Below are 21230 nucleotides of genomic sequence, written 5' to 3' on the forward strand. Positions count from 1 at the left end.
ACGCTCAGACCCCTGCACTTCTTGCGCCTCGGGCCGAGCCGCCAGGCCCCTTCCCTTGCTCCCGCACCCCCGCCCGCTGCCGAGGCTCCAGATGGCGGCTCCTCGCGCTCGGCTCGCGGCCCCCAGACGCCGCCCGGCAGCAGCCGGCGGTCGCTCCCTCCCTCCCAGCTGCTGCGGCAAGACCCGGGCGCTTGGAGAGGAGGGCGGGCTCCTCCTCAGGCTCCGATTGGGGCGGGAGCCCGGCCACCTAAGGGTACGCAGGAGCTGTGCTGGCGGGGAAGGAGCCCCACAGGCCCCAGGTGAGGAGGCCGCGGGGGAGCGTTTAGGGAAGGGACAGCCTGACAGCTCCGTTCCCACCCACACACCCCACTCCGACTCCTGCCCTTCCTCCCCTCACCACCCGCACTCCCCGGCGCCGCAGGAGGGGCAGCCGCTACACCGGACTACCCGCGGGATCGCGGGGAGCAGCCGCGCAGCTGCCAGAAGGGGGCGCCCAGCACCCTGGAGCCCGGGCTGGAGGGCGGCTTCTGCCTGGGCATTCCGCCCCAGCCCTCTCGGCCGGTAAGATGCCCTCTTCTGCCGGAGAACCGTAATGTCCACCATCTGCGCCCACCCTTCCCCCGTTTTCCTCCTCTCTTCTCACTACCCTCTTCTCTCGCTTCTTATTTGCTTCCTTTTTACTTCCTTGCTGGGTTGCTTTCCTTTCCCTTGCCTCCCCCTTGCATCCTGGAACTTTCCTTCCCTTGTCCCTTCACGGAAAGGGGGACGTACTTCGTGCCTAGCCTCTGGCTCCTCTCCACTGGTGACTCCCTGGGTGCGAAAGCAGCCCTGAGAGTGGTAGGCTCGCGGGACCGGGGCTGGGAGACTGATTTGGGGGTCAGTGATGTGTTTGCGCGGCTCTTGCCCTGAGCGCAGAGCTCGGAACTCCCCCGTGATGGATGGATGGATGTTCACTGGCTTCGTAACGAGCCCCTTTCTCCCACCCAAAAGTCAGGACACTCGAGGGTATCTTCTCCTGACGCATAGCACTGAAAAACCTAAAGTCCGCCACCTGAGACAGTCCTCACTGCTGTCCTCCGAAGCAGTTGTGCCCAGGCGGGGTGGAGGGAGGAAGGCGCTGAAAGGCCCCTGCGCCTGGTGCCCCGCGCCCATCTGACATCTCTCTAATCCCTCAGTGCTCAGGCGCGTGCCCACAGACCGCCTGACCGCCCTTGCCACGCGGCCGTCGGGCATTAGACCCCGGAGAGCACATTTTGTAAGCTCCCAGCACAAATCCCCTCGGAAACATTAATCACAACCACCAGTGAATGCAAAATGTGTGCCCGTGTCGTGTCTGCCTTTTAATCCCGAACGTAATTCTGGAAAGCAGCATCAGACAGGGGCTCTATTAATCCCTTACAAGAGCAAATACAATCTCTGACCTACTAGACTTTTTGCCTGCAATTTCACGAGGAATTAGCCTCGCAAGAGGAATGTTCAAAGACAGAAGGGAAACTATGAGAGACACTTGCCGCGCGTTAGCGCAGTAATGGGGTATGCTTAGATCCAAAGGCGCTCCTGAAGTGGAGTGGAAGCACTAGCCAAGCGTCCTGAAATCCCGCAGGGGCGGCAGAGTGTGCGTTGGAAGGGTGGGGGCCGACACCTAGTGGGGTTGGGATCCTGAGAGGAAACCCAGCTCTCTCCTCGGAAGGCTTTGGAACCAAGTGACCTAATCTGGGGACTGTCCCCTTGACAACGCTAGGGCAGACAGAGCAGCCCACCTGCAACACAAAAGGCGTCAGGTTTGACCCCCCTGAGGCCTGTCCTCCCACTTGAGATTTCACTGTCATGCCGTTCAATCAATCATATTTCCTTTCTCCCATTTTATTCAAAACCATCTTCCAGTTTCCTCATAATCGTAATTTGCACCATTGCCTTTTATCTTTGATTAATTAGGAAATCGAAAAAGATAATGGAGGGTCGGGCCAATAAATTAGCCTTAGAAACAGACCTACGTCTGGGGCTGCTGTGTGGGTGGGCACTGCGGATGGAGGCTGATGTGGGCTGGCGCACGCCGCGCAGGAAAGGGTTAAGAAAAGGCGCTGCGCAGTGCCGGTTGAATGAAGAGATCCGCTCAGAAACAAACCCAGTGGGCTCAAGCCAAGCCTTCTCACCCTACACAGTGGACGGCCTCCTGTGATTTTAGCTTTTCCTGTTTAAGTCTTGAAAAGGAGAGAGGACTGGGGGTAGGGTGAGGGCAGGACTCCTGTTTCCTTCCAAGAGGCCATCCTACTGGCCGATGAACAGGTTTAAAGCCTGGTGTTTTTCGGCTGGGGTCTATTTCTTCTGGGGATGGGAAAATAGGTTTACTTTTTCATCCGTTCCTTCCCTCTCCACTTGTCTATCAGTCTGATGGAAGGTGGGAGGAAGAGAGGAGAGAGAGAGGAAGAGGAGAGATCCTGTTATTATGTATGATCAAATCAGTTACTCCCTGGCCAAAAAGGAAAAGCTCTTGACACGGAGCTGCTCCCTGCCCTCGCAGAGGCGCCGGACGAGTTCCGGATTCTTCTTTTCTCCCTCCATGAAATCGATCACGCCTCCCAGACGGCTGAAGGAGAGCACTTTGCCACTCTTCACAGCTTCGCCCCAGCCTCTTTAGCTTTCAATTGAAAACCAATTAAAGGTTTCTATAAATCTGTTAGCTCCCCTTTTATCTGGAGACCCCTGATGCATGTGATATTGCCCTTTAGATGCCTCTTCCGTGTTTTGTTTTACAATTGTTGTATCAATATAATGCGGCCTTTCTTCCCCTGTCTCTATAGATACAGATACACAAGGAAAACCAAAGCTATTCAGTCTCCTCATTTGTCCAGCCGCCTAACAGTGGTGCCCTTTCTCTGCTGCTGCTTTCCCTGCTTCGGGAGCAGCAGTTATGGTAGAAGCAGATGGCTACTGATTGGGGGAGCTTTGTGGCTCTAATACTGAATACTTTATGGAAAAGGGCTTATCATGCTTCGTTGGGCAGACGAACAGGAGGATGAGATTTATGGTCAGGAAAAAGAAACCTTTTCCAAGTTGTGGCTCCTTTTCATCAGTTGTCTCCTTTGCCCAGGGGTGGAAAAACTGAGGAACTTGTTTTATTGTATTCTCCTTTCTGCTAACAGCACTTTTTAGTCCAGGTCTGAGAGGAAAGGACACTAAGAGCCAGAGGTTTATGAAATCCCTTAGATTGTTGCTGTATCAGCATTCTCTGCCCTCAGGAAGAATGCAGAAGGGCATGGTCCTGAATGCTGCTTGGGGCCACGCTTTACCAGATGTCCTGTTAGCTGCTGAGTAAAAACGTCGTCCTCCATTATCCTATTATCCATAGAGAACAACAACAACAACAACAAAGGTGTAAGTGCTCCCACTGGAAAAGTAAGAAGAGGACACTGGTCCTGAAGGCATTGGACAGTGAAGAGGCACCTGGTGATGTAGGTATGCTCCCCCACTCTGAAAGAACCAGAGCTGTAGTAAGGATGATTAAGGGATGTCGGTGAACGTAAGCATTTGGACTGCAAATTGAATTTTCAAGCTTTGGGGAATAGACTGATTCCAACCTTACACTGAAGGCCTAACTCACCCCAAGAGAATTCACCCCTATATCTTTTCTCTTTTTCCCCTCTCCTGAGTTTTACTTCCTTTGAGTCAGGCATGCTTTGCGTCAGCTGCAGGGATGTAGCTCTTCTCCATATGCAAGAGGGTGCATCTCATCGTTCCTCCTGTCCCCAAAACCTGTTCCCCTAGAGCAGTGCCCCCTTCTCTTCCATTCCCTTTCTGAGATCTTCCCCTCCCAAGGGCCATGACATAAAATCACACAGAAATGCTCCCAACAAGCCTACTGGCAGCTAGGCACAGAGAGATGAAAACCAATCCCAATGCAGGGTCTCCCATTCCACTTCAGACACTCTGTCTCTTTAATACTTGAAATGCCATTTTCAACTAAAAAACGTATTTGTTGAGCACCTTACATATTCTAAGCTCCTTTTCGATGCCTGTCCTATTCTTTTACCTTCTCCCTAGAAACTGAAGAGGAGAGGGCAGGAGAGGCATGCAGCTTCCCGAAGGGTCACCTAACTTTCTGCCACAAGCTACCTCTTCCCGATTCGACATGTGCCACCACCCCACATACCGACATGCACCTTTGCATTTTGTTTCTCTCTGAAGAGGAGACAAGTGGAGCAGGAGAGGTAAGATTTAAAAACTATATGTACCCAGCATTTCAAAGTGGCAGGCATTGAGATGCTTTAAATAATCAGCTATTTGGACTCTTACTACGGTATGTGGTAGGCTGAATGCACTGCCATACTTATTGCATTTAATTCTTATGAGCCTTTGAGGTAAGTATTAGTATCCCTAGTTCACAGATACCCGTCCTTCACAGGAAGCGGAAGCACAGAGAGGCTACCTCACTCAAGCAAGCAGTCCAGCTGGGATCTGAAACCAGGCTTGCCCTAGTAATAGTCATAACAGTAGTCACAGACCTATGAGATAAAGGTTGTTTTTGATATTTTACAAATGAATATCAAGCTAAAAAGCCAGAGGTTAGGTAATTTGCTCAAAGACACACAGCTAGTAGATTGAAGACCTGGGGTTCAAACCTAAGTGTTGAGGATCCCAAATTTCAAGCTCTCTCGGATCCTTCAGAAGAAAGATCAATGAGGAACCCACAACTGACCTCTGGCACGGGTCCCTCGCCCGGGCGGGAGGCGTCGCAGAGCGCGAGACTGTAGGCGTGGGGCGAACCTAAGGCGCCTGCCCCGGGCTGCGCTGCGCCGAAGCGCAGCGCGGCTGGCTGGGTGCGGACTTGCTGCCCAGCACCGCCCGCGGGTCCGGGAGCGGGGTCGGCCCTGCGGCCCACAATGCTCCGCGCGCAGCCCTCGTGCGGGCCTTGGGGGCGGGGCCTGGAGGCTGCCAGCGTGGAGCCCGCCGGCTCGAAGCCGGGCTGCGGCCCGCGTGGCTGCGGCCCGGGGCAGCTGGCGCTGGGCCCATCGCGCCCCCCGCACTTGGAGCTGCCCTCCCTGCCTCAGGGCCGGGAAGAGAGCAGACCGCGCCGCGTGGAGGCCCTGAGCCCTGGTCAGGGCGGACGCCTGGGTCCCCAGGCTTCTCTGCCCACCCAGGCCACGGCTCTCTGGCCACCACACTGGAGTTCATCAGCGATGCGCTCACACGCTTTTCATTCCGTGGGGTCGCGATGCCTCAGCCCTCGCTGACCTGGCTTTGCCCGCATTTCTAAGCTGGCGCCTAAAGGAAGAGCTCCGGGATGGGCATGGGGGTGGGGCGGGGAGAAGCCCGAAGTACAAGCCTCCAGGCAGAAATCTGCTCGCTTTTCCATAAAGAGGGGAGGAGGGAGGAGGGATTGCGGCTGTGGTTGGAGCACTCGGCCCTTCCTTCAGCGGTAGAGGGGATCCTTGAACACCTGAACAGGTTCCTCCTGCCTGCTTTATCCCCCAGTACCTCCTAACGATCTCCCTAGAAACAGGGCGAAATCCTCAGCGTTCACTGAGTGGCTTTGACAGCGAGTGCACAATACAATTCCCAAATTTGCTAAGGAGGAAACCAAGGCAGTGTTATAACAATGACAAGAGTAACATAGTAAATGGGTATTTCCTATGTGCCAAGCATCGTGCTCTGCGCTTGCTCAGTATCAGCGCTCACAATAACTTTGTAAAGAGGTGACCTCTATTACCCTCTGTTCACAGAGGAGGGCCTGAAGCACAGACGGGTTAAATTACCTGCCCAGGGTCAGGAACTGGGATTCAAACCCAGGCAGTCTAGTTCCCCTGGTGGAGTTGTGGCCTGAACCTGAGTTGTTGGTCTTTCTTGGTCAGTTCTCCAGACCTCTAAGGAGAATATTACTTAATGAAGGCATTGCGACCTCTCTGGGATGTCCAAGGCTGACATGAAACTAACCTCAGCTCTTACCATCTGCTCTACAACTGGCTCTCCAAAGTGCACTCGCCCTCTTTCTCTCACTGAGTCCTCACCGCGACCCGGGAGGCAACGCTTGCCAGCCTTAGTTTGCCTGAGGAGGGAAACCAAGACTGGGACAGATCACTGTCAGTTGTAAGAGATGGGAAAACAGACCCATACCCTGGGAATGGCAATCGGAGGACCTGCCAGGGAAGGACGTGAGAAGAGGACTGGGATGGTGGTGGTGGTGGTACCCTGTTTCCCCGAACATAAGACCTAGCCGGACAATCAGCTCTAATGCGTCTTTTGGAGCAAAAATTAATGTAAGACCCAGTCTTATATTACGTTAGATAAGATCCGGTCTTATTTTACTATAAGTAAAAAAACTTATTTTATAGTAAAATAAGACCGGATCTTATATTAATTTTTGCTCCAAAAGACGCATTAGAGCTGATTGTCCGACTAGGTCTTATGTTCGGGGAAACAGGGTAGAAACGATCATAGCTGTCCCTGAAAGCCTGGTTCTCAAGACGCCTTTTTTCGCGGAAGGTAGTCACCTAGCGGGAGACAAGTGTTGGCACTGATTCCAGGGAGGCGGTAGGAGGCTGGAGAACGTGGAAAACGTGGCAGGCCCTTAACTGCGCTCGGACCCTGCTCAGTCCTCCATGTGTCCTGGGGCGCACCGAGCGCGTGCGGGGTCTCTTCCTCCCCCAACTTCACGATTTGCGCGTGAAAGAGAGACCCCCCAATGAAGGTGGCTTGTCTGGTTCTGCCCAGTACCTACCCGTGTAGGATCCTACACTCTTGGTGAATCATCCCAAACGTATTGGGAGCGGTGTCTGCGATGCTGTTGGGGCAGTGCCCTCCCTGGTGCTCTCTCAGAGAGACCTCTTAGCCTTCACTGAAGCCGGTCTCTGCGTTTGGCCTTCTCTACACCCTCAGTTCTGTTGCCATGCCCTTTACAGAGTCATGAGCACCGCAGAATCCAGGCAAGAATTCTAGCAGGCATTCTGTGCCTTGCCTTGTTCCCCAAACTTTTGGCACAAACTCAGCTGTGAATGGCTTAGGGGATAGAACGGCTCATTCAGCACCCCAGGTAAGAAATGGAACCTACTGCACTCTCAGCTACTGACTTTCCCCAGGATATTTTCACAAGTTCACAGGATCCCCACTTGTCTGGAAACATTAACTTCCTAGGGCCTAAGGTAAAATGACTGTAGAACATAGATGTGAGGCATCTGACCATATACACAAGGTACTAGATACAGAAATCATATGTAGGAAATATATAGTGTAGAACTCCATTCTGTTTTGCTTCTAGAAGACCAAATGCCCTCCTATATGACTTCACACAAACTATTTTCTCAAAACCATCTTACACAAAACATGCAAAAAGGAGCACTGACTACATTATGGATATGCAACCAAGAAAAATGACAATCCTGAAAGGTTTTTTAATTGCTACTCTCAACAATATTCACCCACAACCTACTTAAACACACACACACACACACACACACACACACAACTGTGTATGATCAGGTATAAATTTGTTCAGACCTAAACTGAATTTTAGGCCTTCAGGAAATCTCAACATCAATGTCTTTATATTCAATATGTTTATTCTTATTAGGAATTCGTGAATGATGTACTTGACAATTCTAGATGTTATTTATTCTTCAAATATGGGTTTTCCTTAAAATGTTAAAGGCGATTATGAATATCTTGATTACCCTTATATTACATTACCAGAAGACTACCAAATCAATCTGGGAATTGGCCTTTCAATCAGCAAATTCAAGAAAACAAATATGTTTCAACCCCCCCCCTCGCCTATTATTTCTGCTACTTTGAAATATATGTACGGTATTTTTTATAGTAGCCATGCTGTTACTATTGTTTGTGACAAGTTGATCTTTGAAATCTTTAAGAGAGCACTTCCCCAAGTGAAGGCTTAAAAGGAAAGATTTACGTTGGTCATTTTTAAATGTTTATGAAAAATCTGTTAAAACGTATTGGCTTTCCATACATGTTCGGGGATACATTCCTCCATCAAAATTAGAGTAATACCCCTGGATTAAATCATGAAACACCTGCAATTCATTTTAATTAAAATCATAAAAGATGGGTTTCACTCAAACAGTCCAATCTACAATATGAGCAGGGGAGGAATTTGGGTGTGAGAGCACAGTTTGTGAAGAAATAAACTATATTTCCAAGGCAATGTGAGTCATCATTGTTATGATTACTAACTGCTATGTACTCCCCCAAATCTTTTTCCTTTCTTTTTTGTCTTCCTTTGAGAAGATCAGATGCTGTCTCTGTCCTCAGGCTTCTGGAAAGTATTCCATGGATAAATTCTAAGCTTGAACATCATGGGCATTTGTATGTTCTGCTTAGACCCCCTTCCCAGGAAAGAAATGCTTTATGCTGCTTATCCCCCAGCAGCCAAATTTGTAATCTAAGTCCACACTTCAGAGGCCTACATGGGAACAGGTGCCACTGTGTGTCAATCAGCCTCTCTCTTTTTAACTTACTGGGAATTACATACAGTCTAAAAGAGAGAGGAAATTAGGTGGAACTCAGGTAATGAGTGTTGGGATCATGTCCCTGGGATTATGTCCCTTTTCCTGATTGTACAAAGAAATTTGACGGACAGCCCCTCAATTTGGTGACATTCCTAAGGCCTAGAGAGTGAATCTTCTCAAAATCTGATGCTTCCTCTCATTTGAGACTGCTGGACACCCCTTGGTCCCCAGTCTACCTGGAAAGCCTGGCCTAGAGGGTGAGGAGGCTCAGAGTGGTTGACTGTGGCCCTTCCTACATTTCCTTCCTCACACCCTCCGTCTACTACTGAGGTCTGACTCTGGAAAAACTTAGTAACTTGTGGAGTTGAGTTGATGGAACACAAGGATATTCCTTGCCAGATCTCTAAATATTTATCTGGGGAAGGATATAAAACTGGGAGGTTCCAGGGGGTCAGGATGCTGGGTATTGGATCTGGGTCACAGGTCACACACCTGTGAGCATGAGGCATTGATTTTAGATCTGTGGTAGTTGCCTTTAATATCACCTCAGTTGCTAGCCCTGATGGAAGTCATATTCCGAAGCCATTAAGTCAGTTGACTACAAACCAGATCCAGGAGAGGAGATGAATGACACAAAATTCTCAAAGATTATCCAGCTGAACTCCAACAGAATGACAAGTGGAATTTGAAATCCCTTAGAGAGAAGGTTTAAAACTTGAGAAAGGTAGGTTATCATAATGACAGCAGCAGTAGCAACAGCAGCAGCAGCAGCAGCAGCATTAAAAACAGCTACCATTCACTGAGAAAGGAAAAACTGAAGAGAGAAAAATGTAAGTCAGGAGTAACGATCCCTGTAGTTGGTAGCCTGGAGTCCCTGCACACAGGTACAAAATGATCCATTCCTTCCTTAACTCTCTGCCTCTCCCAGGACCAGGCTGGGAAACACTCATTTATCACCTAATGGACCCAAACTGAAATTGCCATGTATACTTGTAAAAAACAAAGAGGCCCCTAGCCTGTAAACCTTTATCCAGCTCAGCAAGTCTGCCTCTGAGTTACCCCTTAGAAACTTTCATATTCTCCATGGTGAGGCTATGAAGTTTCATGCTCTGCCTCCCCCAACCTTCACAGCCTCTTCTAGAGACTTCCCAGTGGGAAATTAATCAGCTTAGGGAAAAAGTCTCTGCTTCCTTGGCAGCCTCTTGTCTTCATTGCCTTCAGGTGTGGCTTTCCTTCACCATGAATGGCTTTTTTTTTTTTTTTTTTTTTTTTTTTTTTTTTGACAACTAAGCCTTTGCTGATGTAGTGCTTTGGAAACAGGATTAGAGAGGGATGAACCAGGACCTAGAAAGGGAAAGAAAAAGAAAAAAACAATGTGTTTTCATTCTTATAGAATAACGATCCTTCTGAGTGAGTTATTCTTACAGACTTTGCTTGCCTCCTCTCACAAAAGTTGAGATATGTTGGGCCCCATCCCTCTACCCCGGGAGTAGAAACAACCTGTTCATTCTACTATTCCCTAAGAATCAGATTTCCTTTTTTACCCTTTCTCCACCCTCTCACTTAGACCATAAAAGGCACCACCTCAGGAATCATTCATCAGCCTCCCTCCAGCTTTCTGTTCCAAAGCAGTACTGCAGTTGTCTACACATGTATTTCTATCATAACTGCCAGAAGCCTTGCTAAAGTGGAGCCAAAGTGAACGTACCCTCCCTCTCTATTGTCATCCCTCTAATCATTTAATTGGAAATAAAATCCCAGGGAAAAGAGCTCCAAATATATGCATAAATCCATTGTTCCATGTGAATTAGATAAAACCATATTTTTATAGTACTATTTGGGGCTGAATAAATGCCTCAACCCTTCATTTAGTATCAGTGAATTTCAGTAAGTGATAATGCAGAGGGATTTCAAAGTAGTTTATGCACCATTTTAGCCCATAAATTTCTAGAGAAATAAAAATAATTTGTAGATTTTCTTTCCCTCCTACTAATGATTGTCATTTAGACCATTTATATTACCTAGCAAACATGTACCACTTAAAATACTGGAAAACCTTCATAGCAGGAATTTCAAGTTTAATCTTACCCATACTTTTTTTGTTATGCCAGTCATTTAATACATAAAACAGAGTTGGACTCATAAAATGTTAGAAATTCTTTTATTTGGGGATTTTCCCCAAAAAAAAATCAATAGGGGAAATCTAATAAGGAGGCAGAAAAATTAAACTGAGAGGAAATATCATCTGATAGTCAGATTCTGAATACATCTCGCTCCTCTTTGATGTATAGAATCTTAGCTATTTTCTTCATCAGAATTGGAAAATCAAGCTTCCCCACCCCCAACTTAAGTACCAGAAACAGTGTTTTATACAAACTGGAATCTATTTCAATACCTCAAAGGAGACATAGTCTAAGATGTGCCCTTTATATTTAAGAAAGAAAAGACCAGGGAAAAGACAAATGCCTTCCATGTAGAGTGATTCTTTTATATTCACAACATGTAAGGGGATTTTCTTAAGTGGCTTGCGTGGACAGATGACTTTTCCTGGGAAAGGCAAGCTTCCTGTCCTATGAATAGTAGCAAAAGAAGGATCTAATGAGTGTTCTGTTCAACTGTTTAATGGAATTAGATTTCGGACACTGACTCCCAACCACATACACACCTTCCTTCACTTCATCAGGCTGTAGTTTCTAAGGGACTACAACTCTCTTATGGCGACTTCTCTATCTTAACTTGCTGTTGTTTACACGTCTCTTTCTTTTTGCTTTTTTTTTTTACCTTTTTTTCTTTTCTCTGTATTCATTTAAGTATCTGGCCACTGTTTTAGATGCTTAAGGCAATTATTTTGACATTTCTAATTTCCCCACCCTTTCTTTAAACAAGTGATTGCGGGACAGGGATACTTGAGAGAGAGAGAGACAGAGACAGAGAGACAGAAATGAATGGAGCATCCAGTCATAAGGCAATTATAGACAACCAGCTAAATACAGTTATGGATTCTGATATACAGACATGTGAGAGCCCTCCGTATTGAGCCTTGGTCATTACATGAGTTGCCCTTAGCCAAACTATTTCAAAGTATGTACACATGCATAAGAAACGATATGGTAAGACAAAAGACAACTGCTGTTTGAGAAGCTTTCTTTGAAAAGTCAGTAGCTAACCTGGAAATCAAGGGAAAATCCCCCCTCCCTAATATATGGGGGTTTCCCAACCCTACTTTCTCTATTTCCCAGTTTAATCCTAGGTGAAGGTTCTGTCTAATCAGAAGGACTGGGAAAATTATGTGGGTGACTGACCAGGGCCGGGTGAAAAGAGAATGGGGGGGGGGAGAGAGAGAGAGAGAGAGAGAGAGAGAGAGAGAGAGAGAGAGAGAGACCAAGGAGAAAAGAACTCATTTAGTGGGAAGTTCCTTGCAATCTTTTTTTTCCCTCAACAAAATCCTTTCCTAGCTTCCTTGGACCGCAGGCACCGGCGAAGAAAGGCGCTCTGGGCCTGGCTGCCTCACTGGGTTCCGGGGTGAAGTCTCAGAGCTGCGAGAGAATCTAACACGGTATGCACCTTTTCCTTTTAAGCTGCCCTTTGCCAACCCTCAGTCCACTTACCTTATTTCACACTGGATTAAAAATAAGGCTGTCTCCTCTCCTCCATAAGTCGTGGTTCTGCTTCGTCTACTTTAGGCTACTTCACATCCGATTTATCCTAAAGCTAACAGATTGCCTTTTTCAATGTAATGGTGTTGCGGGTGGGGCTGAGGGAGTGGGACCGTCTATACCACTCAAAGGCCTTTCTTCCCTTAGGAGTAGAGTTGAACGGCGAAAAAGAACCTCAAGAGTCCCCCAGCGAAAATGTGTTGCGGTCCCTGTAGAAGGAGTCAACTTTCAGGCTGTTAAAGACCTCAAGTCATTAGCATCAGCTGCTACACCAACGGGGCCAGCCAGCGCCTCTAAGTGGCTTAGCACACAGACGGGGCTCCCGAGACAGCCGCCGCAACTCTATCCACTTTTCCACCACCCGCTGGACGTGAAAAGCACATCTTTCTTTGGACCACATCTCGGTAATAATTTTTACTTTGATTCATCCTCTGCCCACCCACCCCCCCCACACACGGAAGTCTTAAAATATGGATGCCCCCAATTTGGAACCCCCTCGGGGATTACGCAGAAGGTGCCGGGCAGAGGACCGAACAGCAGGAAATGTTTGAGTCCGGTAACGTGGGTTCTTCCCACCCATCTGCCCCTCACGCCACCCCCCGCCCAGGTACTTGTTTCCTGGGATCAGATGCCCCTGTAAATCACCTTCCAAGTTCTGGCAGCATCCCCACCCCATTCCCCTTACCCCATCTCCGGCTCCGCGGAAAGACTGAGCCACGTTCTCACCAAAGCGCATCCTTTCTGAACCTTGCTGGGAAGGGCTTGGTAAAGTGAGCGCTCCTGGAGAGAGCTGGCGCTGGTTTATCAGCCCCAGGCAACTAGCTGCGCGAAGCAGCGATAGCTCAAAGGCTGGAGGAGAATCCCTCGGGCTAATCCCCAATCCCCTCCCCTGCACCCAACTCAGACTTGGGAAATGCGCGCGGGCTCCGTGCGCTCATTGAGTGGCCACCTTCCTGCCAGAGATTCTCCATGTGCCAAGCGAAACGGAAAAAAAGGCCCTTTCCAGTTCTTTTGGTACTTCCTTTCCGACCCCGAACCTGATTTTCCCCTCCTACCAGTCCCAAAGGGCCGATGCTTTAAGAGGAGGCGGGCCGGGCCACGCTCAGAAAGGCGTTGCCTCTTGGGGAAGGCGCTCAGGACCTGCCGGGCACCGGCAAGCGGGAGAGACCGCTTCCAGGCGGGCAGAGCCGGAGAGAGCGCACAGCCCAGCAAAGAGTTAAAGGGAGGGGACGTGGGCTGTCACGCGTCATTGGGCAGATTATGTGCAGCAAACAAAAAGTGTGTGTCTGCGTGCCAGTCAGTCACTGCATCGGGTCCATCTGTACAACTCCTCTCTCTCTCTCTCTCTCTCTCTCTCTCTCTCTCTCTCTCTCTCTCTCTCTCTCTCTCTCTCTCTCCCTCCTTACTCTCCCCTCTTTTCTCTATCCCCATCACTCTCTCTCTCTTTCCTCTCTTTAGGCAGAACCTACAAGACAGCAACACCAACACCTCTTGACATGGAAATACACTGATACAATAGGCAAAAGCAACACCCGATTGCATCTCCCAGTTCTTGGTGGCCTTATTTGGGCGATTCCATCCTGACCTTATTCCTGGTAAGTCTATTTGCATTGATGGGGGAGGGGGATGGGAGAAAGGCAGGTCTGGTGGGGAGAGTGAAAAATTTTGTTCTCCGTTTCCTCATTATCCAGAAGAGGGGGGAAATAATTGTTGAGCGGATCTCTACTGCCAATAAGATTATACAAAGGGAGGAGCTGGTGGAGAGCACTTTGCCGGAGAAGCAAGCTACTAGGGAGCGCGCGGCCGCCAGACAATGCCTGCCTCCAGGGGAGGGCGAGTGGCTAGCGGCCGCGACAGGCTTTCGGCAAGCCCCGCCGGCTCTGGAGAGTATGCCCGGGAGGATGAGTAGCGGGGGCCCAGTGGAGGATGTTGAGCTGTGAAAGGCTGGGTGGTAAAGGCGACCGCACGGCGGGCTAGGTCAGGCTCGCGCCCAGCGGTTATTGTGACGGGTTCGATGCTCGTGGCGGCAGCCACAGCGACGCGGACCCCTATTAGCTCGGCGTAGCGAGGATCTTTTCACCGTATTGTTAGGTAGAACTGCATTTTAATGATTGCGTCCCTGCTGTTGCCCCAAGTGACGGGGCGACCGCCCAGCACAATGAAACGCTTGTGTGAAAGAGTCTTTTAAAAGGAGAAATTGAGGCATAAAACCCTGAATTGGGGAAATTGAAAAGGAAAGAATAGGATTCCTTTGAAAAGGAGACGGAGAGGTTCTGGAGGATTTTAAAAATGTATTTAAATTTGCAGTTGAAGATCAGGAGGGCTAACTTGTGTGGGGTAAAAATGGACAGGAATAGATGATGTATCACAATAAAGTAAGTTTCTACTTTATGGATATTTATCTTCTTTCTGTCTGACAGACACATCCCAATACTTGACATTTGGGAGATGTAGCAGAGTGAATGGAAAAAGAGGCTCGCCAAAGTTTCATGCTCTGTTAGCTGGAAAGAAAAAGAAAAGCACTACCTTGTAATCACATTTGCGAGATTAATTGGTTAATAGACATTAAGATAAAAAATGGACATTGCTAATATTATTCCGTAATGAACAGCTTCTTGGGAAAAGAATTAGAACTACTCTTTTCTGCGACTTAAATTATACCAAATACACAAAAATTACTGCCTGTCGTGGGATTATTAGGGAAAAACCAACTTAGAGGTATCTTTTAGTCAGTCAGAAAGAGTGAACAATGCAGTTAGCTGAAAGCCAGTTTAAATTTAAAATAGCTGTTTTGTGTTTTAAAAATGGTAAGTCTTGTAGACAGTGTCCAGTGGCAATGGCAGAAAAATATCTCTTTATGGCAGCTTAATAGAGAGCCCTCCATCAGGGCATGACTTTCTAAATTGCTGCGGATTAAACAGCTGGAGAGCCCACCAAGGTCTACGCAAGCGGGGCTGCCCCCCCCCCCCCCCCGCCCATACAGGGTCGTATCTGGGGGAGCGAGAATTCACCAATCATTACACACGCGGTATTTCAGACGGGACACTTCTGGCCTGCCCTGTACCTGCTCACTTCATGAAGCACAAGCGACTCAATCCACCCCCTTGTATAACAAGGTAACTGGGATTCACCCTCATCCATAAATAAGCATGTCGAGAAAAAAATAATTACCTCCGCTTGCTGCTTTTTAATTAAAGCCTCGGAGGGACAGTGTTGGATTATGGTAATGAGCAGACAGACGTCCCCTCTTGTAGGCTGCAGAGAAAGGTTAACTGACACGGAATCAGTGGCCCTGACACTCCACTTGAAATCCATTCGCCATGCTCCGCTCTCTCCGCCTGTTCGCTAATGCTGCTCCCCTCTTTGGAAGAAAAAATATAAAAGTCAGCTCCTGGGCACCCGGTTCAATACCTAAGAGGAGAGGAGAGGTGCTTTCTCCCAAGGGTTAGAAGTTTCTTCCAGTCAGGGAAGTCTATAGACTAGTAAAAAATACTATTGTTCTCCCCTACCCTCACCCCCCAAATCCTGTCCTATGCTCTCCCAAACACCGTAATACAAAGCAAAGCAAAACAAAACAAAACAAAAAACACCGATCTCGTCTTTCCTAGCTCCCTGCTTTCTCTCTCACAAGCAGTCAGTCCACCTTGAGCTCCCACTATTCCAATTATTTTTTTAAAAGGAAAGTACTCCTTAGTTGGCATTTTCAAAATATGCCAGATTAAATCTGCCATTGGCTTTTTTTCTGAAATAAGAGTTATGCAAAAATAGGCGAATTCAAGAAAAGAATTTTGGAGTAGTTAAAATGCTCTGCCTGTTTTCATAAAGGCAAAAAGAATAATGTAATTCGCTTCGTTGTCCTGTGTATCTGTCTCCAGTGATGGAGGATTCGGGCATCCAGCGAGGCATCTGGGACGGGGATGCCAAGGCTGTCCAACAGTGTCTGACAGATATTTTCACCAGCGTTTACACCACCTGCGACATTCCTGAGAACGCTATATTCGGTCCCTGCGTCCTGAGCCACACTTCCCTGTACGACAGCATAGCTTTCATAGCTCTCAAGTCCACCGACAAGAGAACAGTTCCTTACATCTTCCGGGTAAGTCTTAGCCAATGCTGCCTAGGGTATGCCGGTAACGTCCAGTTGAAAACAGACTAAGAATCATTCCAATGACGAGCTGAGACAGGTTCTAAATGTAGAAAATGCAGTAATGTGAGTCATCCTGTTTTACACACCAAAAATTGAAAAGGAAAATTAAACTCAAATTACTGTCAACTGATTTTTCTGGAATAAATGACAAAATTTGATTTGGAATACTATGTTTAAATCAGTGCCTCAATCCTGGGCTTTCCTACTAATGAACACCACCTTCCTTAATTCTGGGAAATTTCACAAGGTTTGAGGCTATTTGCATACTAAGTACTTTCTGTAAGTACTTTTATTCAAAGTATTGGGCGCGTTTGTCTTCCAGCCTAGGAGGTCTCCTGTTGCCCTAAATATTATTCATTCTGGGAAAGGTAGCTAGAGCCCAGATTTTGTATTTAAATAAAAATGTTAATGGTTTGACAATAAAACATCATTAAATCCATATATTTGAGTCCGAAGATGAAAGTCCTCTCACTTTCTATTATTTCTTTACAAAGAAAAACTATTGTTTAAGCCAAAATTAGGAAGGTGAGTGAATGACACAATAATTTCTGAGATCCAAGCTTGCTTTTCACTTCCAAAATAAACAAAATCCACCCACATTTTTGTAATATGGGATAATTTAGAAGTAAATTCTGAAGATGTTAACGCTAATTGGATTTGTAAGAAGACATTCCCTCGTTTGATGTTCAACCAGTATATGAAAATGGCGACTTAAATAAGCTATATGATTGATGCAGCATTTCAAAGGACGGTTGTCTTGCCTGCTGGTTGCAAACATGAGGATAGGGTGCCAACTTGGGTCAAGTTTTTGGAATCTTGATCTCAGGTAATTCTTTGGAAAAGAATGGCATAGATGAAATGGCCCTGGCTCCTCTGGCTCCATTCTCTTACAAGTCTCCTTCCTCCACCCCTTTCCTTCTTGTATTTTTTTTTTTCGTCTAAACTGTAGGTAGACACCTCAGCGGCAAATGGTTCCTCAGAAGGTCTCATGTGGCTGCGTCTGGTCCAATCAGCCAGAGATAAAGAGGAGCAGAACCTTGAAGCCTATATAAAAAACGGACAGCTGTTTTACCGCTCTCTCCGCAGGATTGCCAAAGACGAGGAGTTACTAGTTTGGTACGGGAAAGAACTGACTGAGTTACTCTTGCTCTGCCCCTCTAGACCTCACAGCAAAATGAATGGTAGGTTGGCTCGCGATTTGCGTGTGGGCCCTTAGCTAGCGGGGGAGCGACTCCGGAACAGCGGGGGCTCAGTCTGGCGCCTGGGCGCGCCTTTCCTCTCTTTGGGCGTCTTTTAGGAAGCATCTGATAGCTAGTCCGTAGTGAAACTAGGCCAAATAGGTGAGAGGAAATCGGGGAATACTTGGTTTAATTACTGCACTCCCCCCAAAACAGGAGGGAAAGTTAGATCAGGTCGTACAGGATCTTCTTTTCTCAGCACTCGGGCCCTGAGAGATGAAGGTGGATTTGTGAAGGGGGTGATGGAAAAGTAGCCTGGAGACGATGCTGAGTAACCATGTGGTGTGCGTGTGTGTGCGTGCGTGCGCGCGCGCGTGTACGTGTGTGGTGTTTGCAGGGTCGTCCCCTTACACATGCCTGGAATGCAGCCAACGTTTCCAGTTTGAGTTCCCCTATGTGGCGCATCTGCGCTTCCGCTGCCCCAAAAGACTTCACAGCGCTGATAGGAGCCCCCAAGACCAGCAAGGCGGCGGCGTGGGCACCAAGGATCACGCGGGCGGCGGCTGTGGCAAGGACCAGCAGCAGCAGCAGCAACAGGAGGCTCCCTTGGGACCCGGCCCTAAGTTCTGCAAAGCCGGCCCCATTCACCACTACCCGACCCCCTCCCCCGAGGGCAGTAACCCACCCGTGGCTGGCGGCGGCAGCAGCGCGAAGCCATCCACGGACTTCCACAACCTGGCCCGGGAGCTGGAAAATTCCGGGGGAGGCAGCAGCTGCTCCCCCGGCCGAAGCCTCAGCAGCGGCAGCGGCGGCGGCGGCGGCGGCCACCAGGAGGCGGAGCTGAGTCCCGACGGCAAGGCCGCGGGCCTGGGCAAAGGGAAGAGGAAATTCCCGGAGGAGGCGGCAGAGGGAGGCGGCGGCGGCGCGGGGCTGGCGGGGGGCCGGGGCCGCTTCGCAGAGCGGCCGGTGCCCGCTTCGAAGGAGGACCTCGTGTGCACGCCGCAGCAGTACCGCGCCTCGGGCAGCTACTTCGGCCTGGAAGAGAACGGCCGCCTCTTCGCGCCGCCCAGCCCCGAGACCGGCGAGGCGAAGCGCAGTGCCTTCGTGGAGGTGAAGAAGGCGGCCCGAGCGGCCGGTCTGCAGGAGGAGGCGGCCGCCGACGGCGCGGGCACAGCCGCCGAAGACCAGGACGCGGGCGGCGGCGGAGGCTCCTCTACACCCGTGGCCGCGTCGCCTGCCGGTGCCGAGAAGCTGCTGGCCCCGCGGCCTGGGGGCCCGCTGCCCAGCCGGCTGGAGGGGGGCAGCCCGGCGCGGGGCAGCGCCTTCACCTCAGTGCCGCACCTGGGAGGCGCGGGCGGCGGCGGTGCGGGGAGCGGCGCGGGCGCGGGGGCCGCGGGCGGTGCGGGCAGCGGCCAGGGCGCCGCGTCCGACGAGCGCAAAAGCGCCTTCTCGCAGCCGGCGCGCTCCTTCTCGCAGCTGTCCCCGCTGGTGCTGGGCCAGAAGCTGAGCGCGCTCGAGCCGTGCCACCCCGGCGACGCTGTGGGCCCCACCAGACTCTACCCCGCCGCCACCGACCCTCTGGCAGTGAAGCTCCAGGGAGCCGCGGACCTGAACGGAGGTTGCGGGGCCCTGCCGAGCGGCGGCCTGCCCAAACAGAGCCCCTTCCTCTACGCCACCGCCTTCTGGCCCAAGAGCTCCGCGGCCGCGGCAGCAGCGGCGGCCGCGGCCGCGGGGCCCCTGCAGCTGCAGCTGCCCTCGGCGCTCACGCTGCTGCCGCCCTCTTTCACCTCCCTGTGTCTGCCCGCGCAGAACTGGTGCGCCAAGTGCAATGCCTCCTTCCGCATGACCTCCGACCTGGTGTACCACATGAGGTCGCATCACAAAAAGGAATACGCCATGGAGCCCTTGGTGAAGCGGAGGCGGGAAGAGAAACTCAAGTGCCCCATTTGCAACGAGTCCTTCAGGGAGCGCCACCACCTCTCCAGGCACATGACCTCGCATAATTGATGCGGAAAGGACCCCAGCTTTCCACGCGCTCACACGCACAGTCAAGCCACCTGTAGGAACAAATAAGCGAGGACATCCACCGTCTCCTTGTGACCTGAAACATTGCACACACACACACACACACACACACACACACACAATCTCCCCCAGCCTTCTCATTCAAATGTTTACCCGCGACTTACACTACACTACACTACACTACACACACGCACACAAACGAGACAGGATGGTGGATTTTTGATTGGGTGGGTTGTTTGAGGGATTTTCTTTTGAATGCACGCATTTTCACTTTCCCAAAAACAAAGGTACATTTTTAAAAATGTCATATATTGCAGCATATTGATGCATTTGTCATACGTTTCTACTTAAATTATTAAGCACTTACAGTTTAGATGTAATAATTATATGTAAGGGCAAAAATTATTTTAGATATAAAGGAGGAGGGCGAGATGCTTTCTGCATTTCTCGATGACAGTTTGTGTGTTCTTACAAAAATAAACAAAACTGAATAAAAAGGGGGTCGCCATTCAATTTAAGTTTCCAGGGGGAAGTGCATGTATCATGAGATGATTATGGACTTCGATGAAGAATGTCATCATTATGTAAATATGTATTTCCTTTTAATACAAAGTGTAATTTTGTGCCAGTGAAATGGAGTCTGAATAGTTATGTGTTTCTTTTATCCCTGGAAAGATTTATTAAACTTTATAGATTATCCAGGTATGTTGGATGCTTTGACAATAAATGACTATTTTCTTCAAAGCAATTATTTGGAAAGTATTTTTAAATACATTTTTATAACCAAGGGCTACTTTGAGTAGATACCATCTATTTTTATTGAGTCCCTGAAAAGAAGAGATAGCATGAGAGGGATGATAAACCCTGCCTCACTTGCATTTATGTACTCTGAGACAATTTTGAGCCTAAAAGTGAGAAGATAGGTTTGATTATTATTTGGAAAATCTTTAGCTGGAAAGCGTTGGACATCTTGATCAAAGGACAAATCATTTAGACAAAGATCCCTGCCATGGAGCCAACTTTCACTGGGATGTCAGCATTCTTTTCAGCAGCAGGATCATTACCATCTTCAGATGTGGCCAGAGACAAACAATTTTCAGGCCTGGATCAGGGAGACCAGATGAAAAGCCCACTTAAGTTTCTATTGGTGATGCCTACATGGAAGAGTATCTTGTCCTCTAGAACCTGTCAGCATTCTGGCCTTACCCATTAAGAGATCCTATGGAAAGTTTCTTTAGAAACTAAGGTGAAATGACCACAGTAGTCTGTATTGCAGGGCCCAGCTTTCCTTCTAACGGCTTGAGCAGCTGCATGGCCTCTGGAAAAACACACACACACACACACACACACAAAGAAAACCAAAAAACTAGCTCTGGAGCATTATGATACAGAAGAACTGGATAACTTTCCTCCTCTTCCTGCCCTTCCTCTTACGAGAAGTCCCTCTCTACTCTTCATATACTGACAAGAAATCTTAGTTAAATAGAGTATACATATGTAAGTGTGTGTGTTATATCTGGCAACCATTAGGTGCAAACCCAAATGGATGATGATCCTTTAGGTTTTAGGATGGCATGTCCTAAATCCATGGGCATCTACAGGGTCACTCTATGGTTGCTCTAATTACCACCACGACACTAGTTTATCTAACACAGGAGGTGTACTTTCCCATTTCCCTCCCCCCACCTCTTTCCTTCACATTTTTCCAATCCTCCCGTCAGAAGGAGGACACTTGTGAAAAGGTCTGAAATGGGAAATTGCACAA

At 48.9% G+C, this 21230-nt stretch overlaps 1 protein-coding gene and 1 long non-coding RNA gene across 4 annotated transcripts; one reads left to right on the forward strand and one right to left on the reverse strand.

The window, feature by feature from the left end:
• Positions 1–492: 492 nt before the first annotated feature.
• Positions 493–19643, forward strand: PRDM8 (PR/SET domain 8). 3 transcript variants are annotated; one of them, XM_033105317.1, is made up of 9 exons: positions 493–561; positions 3240–3456; positions 4042–4208; positions 11915–12015; positions 12263–12519; positions 13574–13710; positions 15991–16211; positions 17212–17443; positions 17838–19643. In XM_033105317.1, exons 7-9 carry the CDS (start codon positions 15993–15995, stop codon positions 19445–19447), a joined length of 2061 nt encoding a protein of 686 aa, XP_032961208.1. In that variant the 5' UTR covers positions 493–561; positions 3240–3456; positions 4042–4208; positions 11915–12015; positions 12263–12519; positions 13574–13710; positions 15991–15992; the 3' UTR covers positions 19448–19643. The 3 variants fall into 3 exon arrangements, with proteins under 3 accessions (XP_032961208.1, XP_032961209.1, XP_032961210.1); XM_033105318.1 differs by lacking the exons at positions 493–561; positions 3240–3456; positions 4042–4208 and having other exon boundaries at positions 11884–12015; XM_033105319.1 differs by lacking the exons at positions 493–561; positions 3240–3456; positions 4042–4208; positions 11915–12015; positions 12263–12519 and adding an exon at positions 13285–13393.
• On the reverse strand, positions 9719–12972 carry LOC117021926 (uncharacterized). The gene is made up of 3 exons (XR_004422963.1): positions 12801–12972; positions 12068–12324; positions 9719–9803 (listed from the first exon to the last, which is right to left on the reverse strand). It is a non-coding gene; the product is annotated as an uncharacterized LOC117021926 (long non-coding RNA).
• Positions 19644–21230: the final 1587 nt, after the last annotated feature.

The sequence above is a fragment of the Rhinolophus ferrumequinum genome, chromosome 5 (assembly GCF_004115265.2).
Source record: "Rhinolophus ferrumequinum isolate MPI-CBG mRhiFer1 chromosome 5, mRhiFer1_v1.p, whole genome shotgun sequence".
NCBI classification, from domain to species: domain Eukaryota; kingdom Metazoa; phylum Chordata; class Mammalia; order Chiroptera; family Rhinolophidae; genus Rhinolophus; species Rhinolophus ferrumequinum.

Coding starts and splice junctions, on each gene's coding strand:
- PRDM8 (XM_033105317.1), top strand. CDS start 15,993: ATGGAGGATTCGGGCATCCAGCGAGGCATCTGGGACGGGGATGCCAAG. Junction 16,212..17,211: donor CAGTTCCTTACATCTTCCGG/GTAAGTCTTAGC, acceptor TCTAAACTGTAG/GTAGACACCTCAGCGGCAAA. Junction 17,444..17,837: donor ACCTCACAGCAAAATGAATG/GTAGGTTGGCTC, acceptor TGGTGTTTGCAG/GGTCGTCCCCTTACACATGC.